The sequence below is a fragment of the Pterocles gutturalis genome, unplaced genomic scaffold (genome assembly GCF_000699245.1).
Source record: "Pterocles gutturalis isolate BGI_N339 unplaced genomic scaffold, ASM69924v1 scaffold3499, whole genome shotgun sequence".
NCBI classification, from domain to species: Eukaryota; Metazoa; Chordata; class Aves; order Pterocliformes; family Pteroclidae; genus Pterocles; species Pterocles gutturalis.
In genome coordinates this window covers 95,044-99,932 of record NW_010135471.1, presented here as the reverse complement: position 1 = coordinate 99,932, position 4,889 = coordinate 95,044, and the positions used below count along the sequence as shown (strand labels likewise).

The 4,889-nt window shown below is 37.9% G+C and overlaps 1 protein-coding gene across 1 annotated transcript; it reads left to right on the top strand.

Annotated features, from left to right (window-relative positions):
- The first annotated feature begins 792 nt into the window (after window positions 1-792).
- TMEM70 (transmembrane protein 70) lies at window positions 793-2,548 on the top strand. The gene is made up of 2 exons (XM_010081886.1): window positions 793-913; window positions 2,027-2,548. The coding sequence occupies exons 1-2, from the start codon at window positions 793-795 to the stop codon at window positions 2,473-2,475; spliced, it is 570 nt and encodes a 189-aa protein (XP_010080188.1). The 3' UTR covers window positions 2,476-2,548.
- The last annotated feature ends 2,341 nt before the right edge of the window (window positions 2,549-4,889 follow it).

Below are 4,889 nucleotides of genomic sequence, written 5' to 3'. Positions count from 1 at the left end.
CCCGCCGCCGCGGGGACCCAACAGGTCGTGTGGGGGGGAGCCGGCCCTGCTGCCCGTGAGGAGCTGGGCGGGGAGAGGGCGGCAGTCCTCGGGTGTGCGGGTTTTTCTTTGGGAAAAATGCGAATCCAAGGAGGGAATGGGGGGTTTCCCTCAGGGCATATCTGAGATCAAACGGAGACCTGGCAAGCGCGGGACTGTGAATGTCTCCCTGCAAAGCCGTATGTGAAGAGGATTGCAGGCTTAATATTCGTCAGTGGGTTTGCAAATATTTAGTGCTAGTTCGGGATATCTAAACATAAGACTATTAAAGCAGTTAAGCAGTATGTTAGTTGATGGGTTTGCAAATATTTAGTGCTAGTTCGGGATATCTAAATATAAGACTATTAAAGCAGTCAAGCAGTATGTTAGTTGACGTCTGTGATGTGCTTTGTAGTATACTCTCTACTTTAATCCCTAATTTAAAATGCTGGGAACAGGGTTCGGGGCAAGGAAAAACGTTGTATGTGTGTATGAGTAAATACATAAACGTCTGTGTGTATATATGATATTTAGTGCTAGTTCGGGATATCTAAATATAAGACTATTAAAGCAGTCAAGCAGTATGTTAGTTGACGTCTGTGATGTGCTTTGTAGTATACTCTCTACTTTAATCCCTAATTTAAAATGCTGGGAACAGGGTTCGGGGCAAGGAAAAACGTTGTATGTGTGTATGAGTAAATACATAAACGTCTGTGTGTATATATGTATAAAGTGTAGGTTGGTACTGATGTTGCTTGGCCATGTGCTGCTCTCATGTTCCAGGTTACATCTTTTCAAGGAGTGGCTCTTCGCACCCTCTGCACATCCTCCCCTCATGACCACCCAGAACATGGAAGATTAGTTTATAAAGGAAATTTGGCAAGGGCAGTGTTAGGTATGTGACTTGAAATTATTTGTATTGCTTTTTTTTTTTTTTTTAATTTAAGAGTGTTTAATAACTTTAAAATGCAACATTATAAAAGAAAATATTCTCCTTACCAACTCCGCTAAAACCCAGATCCTCTGTACAGCAAAAAAATGTGGTGGTGGTTGATTTCTGCTTCTACACTTAGGTCTACAGGGACTTCTGTAGGTACTGTGCATCTCTCACCCCTCAGCCTCCTGCTTCTCTTGCAGCCTTTGGAGTGCATTGCCCAGCCCGGTAGCAAACAAAGAGCAGCTGTAACAGCTATTTGCATTCTGTGTGGTTTCAAATGTTACAAAAATGTTTCTGAAGTAGGCAGATACTGTGATGAAACATACTATTTGTAATGAGACTTTGTTGATCTTTGACCAGTTAATGTTCCAAAGACCTTGTGAAAATTAGATGTTTTCCGATGTTAATCTTTGAAATGCATCTTCGAGAAGGAAGTCTGACTTAACTGTAATCATCACAGCACCTTAGATGACTGGTTCTCACGGTGGCTCAGGGACTGTGAGTGATCCACAATACTGGCTACTGTCTTTCGAGCTGTACAGAAAAATGGCTGTGGAGTACTTGTAAATATTGAATAACCTGGGTTTTTCAAATTATACGTGGTGATGGGACCAAGCAAGCTTCTCTTTAATGCACGCTGAATGTCTGCTTTAGTTGTTGATGAAGAGAGAACTACCCAGCCGTATCTGTGATGATTACCATTATGCATGTCCATGACTGGAGTCAATTTCAAGTTTCTTTTGAATTCAGTTTCCTGTCTGTGAAGTGAATACTTCATAGGTGTGCATAATGGGTAAAAGCTGAGTTCATCATAGAAACAGAGACAGCTACTAGCTTTGATAAACCCAACATGAGCATATAAACAAACCAGAACAGTGGCAAGAACACAAGGTTGAACTTTCAACGGTTTCTTGTGTTTCTGAGTTTAAAACAGAAAGGGAAGCTGATTTTCAATAGCTTCAGCTGTTCAAGTAATGCCATTGATATACAGGAGCAGAATATATGTAATTATAGAGATAATTGTTCTCATAAGTATTAACCTTGGTTTTCTTCTTGTTTTGTTTTATGTAGGTGTGAGGTTTTTCTCTTACTCCACAAGCGTATTCAACCTGTTCATGATGCCCTACCTCATGCTCAAAACTGGTATTGGATTTGAAAACGTGTTTATACAAGCTGCCTTTTATGGGTTGATAGGGTTTTTTACGTTCGTAACACCGGTTACTTTGCATGTCCTTACAAAAGGCTATGTGATTCGACTCTATTATAAAGATGAAATGGACACGTACACAGCCATTACATACAATGCAGTCTTGGCAGAAAAAGCGACTGTTTTCCATCAGAAAGATGTAAAGATTCCAGACATTACCAAGATGTTTACAACTTTTTATGCTAAAACAAAATCAATGCTTGTTAATCCGACGCTTTTCCCCAATCCTCAGGATTATAACCATCTCATGGGCTACGACAAATCCTTTTATTTTAACTTAGAGGAGGAAAAGGAAGTTGGTGAAAGGAAATAATTTGAAGATAATGAATGTCACTATCATTGTTCATGGTGCGTTATTATGTATGTGAAAGAATGTAAAATTCTATTACTCTTTCTTAGGTATCAGATAACTAGAGTTCCCCAAGTGCATTTTGGAATGTATAAAAAAACCCCACTTTTTTAAACTTGTAAACAGTGGGAGGGTTTCTTCAGAGTTAATGACACAAAGCACAGTAAAAAAAAATATGCTTACATCTTTCTTGTGCTTGTTTGTTCTTGGCTTGTTTTTTATTGTTATCTCTCCAGGAGAATGGTAAAATGCATGGGCTGTGTGGCAGTCTCACCATCTCCATTTTAAAAGGTACTGTTCATATTAAAAAAAAAAATCAGTATTTCATTACTTGTCAAGTACATAGTTAAGCTTTTAAGCCTTAAAGATTAATTGTACTTAATCCAAAAAGATCGGCTTTTTCATCAATGCTGCTGCTGATATAAAGGGAGTAGAGGTGGCCTTCACGTCCCTTTGTGAGAGTGTTGGTAGCCAGGAGGAGTCTTCAGCAAGCAGACAGATATTGTTGCTAGGTAGTGTTACTGCCTCCTTCTAGAGGCCTGCAGGCCTCTGGAGAAGGTACAAAGTCATGATAATCTCTAGCTACCCAGCTACTAAATGGTTTCTTAAGCTAGAGTCCCACTCCAAGCAACCCTGTCCCCAGAGGTGGAGAACAAGAAGTCTCTCTTGTTGGGCGGGGAGAAGTGCCTTAGCATGAGATTTGCTCTGTGAATATCCCATTGAAAATGTGCTGTATTTGAACCGGCTTAAAGGAATACTGACAGCTAGTGTTTCAAGTGGACTCTATCAGCATTTATGTAAGGTGACTTAGCAAAAGGGAATCTCCTGTAAGTTCTGTTTAGGTCTTGTGACTTTAAAAAACGTAACTCCTGATTATTAGCACTCCAAAGAAAGCCACCTTTAGTTCAAGTCAAAAGAAGATTAAATCTTTTTGTGTGGTTAGTTCTGCATTCTTAAGTATGCAGAAATTGGATTTAAATGCTTTTAGCCCAAGGAGAGGTTTTTCACGTAAGCGGACGGATACTTGTTTTCAAATAATGAAGGGCCTAAATATTTTGAGGCTTAGAAATTACTGAATTAAAAAGAAAATGAAATTCAAATTAATCATTTTTTATTAGCAGTGCCCTTGTAATAAGTAAATCTGGTGCTTGCTACTAATTAAGTCATCTTGATACAGCAAATAAAAGAATAATTATAGCTACCTTTATAGATGTTATCTAAGCTGTAGGTGAAAAAATGTATTTAGAAGTCTAAATGTCTTCCAAGACTATTATTTCAGTTTTCTGTCATAGGATGACACTATAGATCATATTAAAACATCAGTGTTGTGTTTCTGGCTGTTGAAACTGCTCTCAGTGTACTTGCTGAGGAATTAAAAAACAAATTATCCCATCCAGATATTTTTGAGGCAATTCTTTTGTGTAGGCATGCTATGATTTTAAAAGCCTGATGTAGCCCCATTAATCCAGTATCACGTCGTAGGTAACACTGATATAAAAAAGAAATCCATGAATTATATTGAAGGTAGGAGGCCAGTAACAAGCAACTCTGGTCACCTGGTTGTACTACTTGTCTTTATTTAAATGTAGTTTTACACCTAATTAAAAATAATCTTTCCATTCTTTCCATGTCTGATCACTTTCTTATTTTTGTACTTGCAGATAGTTAACTTCATGTTCAAATGCCAAATACAGGGAGAATAGGAATTAGGGTTTGCAAGAGAAGGTAAAGGAAAGGCCACAAAATTATATTTATGTGCCCTTTGAGCAATATCAAAATGCCCAGCCTTTTCTTGTGACTGCAGAAAATTTTCACAGTTAAATTCAAGATTTGGTCAATTCAGATTTTCACAGCGATAGTAAGGGATTTCCATTCCAGTGGCTTAGTTTCTCAAAAAAAATTGTGGAAGTTAAAAATTAGTTCTTCAGTCCTCTGGCAGTGAAGTGCAAGTTAAACTAGTAGGTGGCTTTCTGACATAATGATGATATAAAAAAAAAAAATTAAAAATCCAGATTTCTACTAGAGAATAAATGATGATTCTGGACATGATGTACTTTCAGAAAAGTATTATAATTCCAATGCTCAACTTGAAAATAGCGATAATTCTCTAGCTTTCTTTTAATAGTACTTTTATATTAAAGAAAGGGAAGACCAAACTTATGAGAATTGCACAATATTCTGTTGGCTTTACCTGGTTTGCTTCTAACTTGTCTGACTCAGTTTGGGAAACAACTGAGTTGTAAATCTTGAAGTCATATACTTGTTATGGTTGCCAAATAAATATGGCAACCTGTTAACATTTCCACCTCTGCATGTCCTTGTGTATAATCCCAGGGTATGTGACTGGTTTAGATCCCTGGAGCTTGTTGAGAGCAGTA

What these genes read in the sequence shown, in the direction of transcription:
- TMEM70 (XM_010081886.1), top strand. Translation starts at nt 793, where the DNA reads ATGTTCCAGGTTACATCTTTTCAAGGAGTGGCTCTTCGCACCCTCTGC. An exon ending in TTTGGCAAGGGCAGTGTTAG is followed by an intron (nt 914 to 2,026) that starts GTATGTGACTTG and finishes TGTTTTATGTAG; the next exon opens with GTGTGAGGTTTTTCTCTTAC.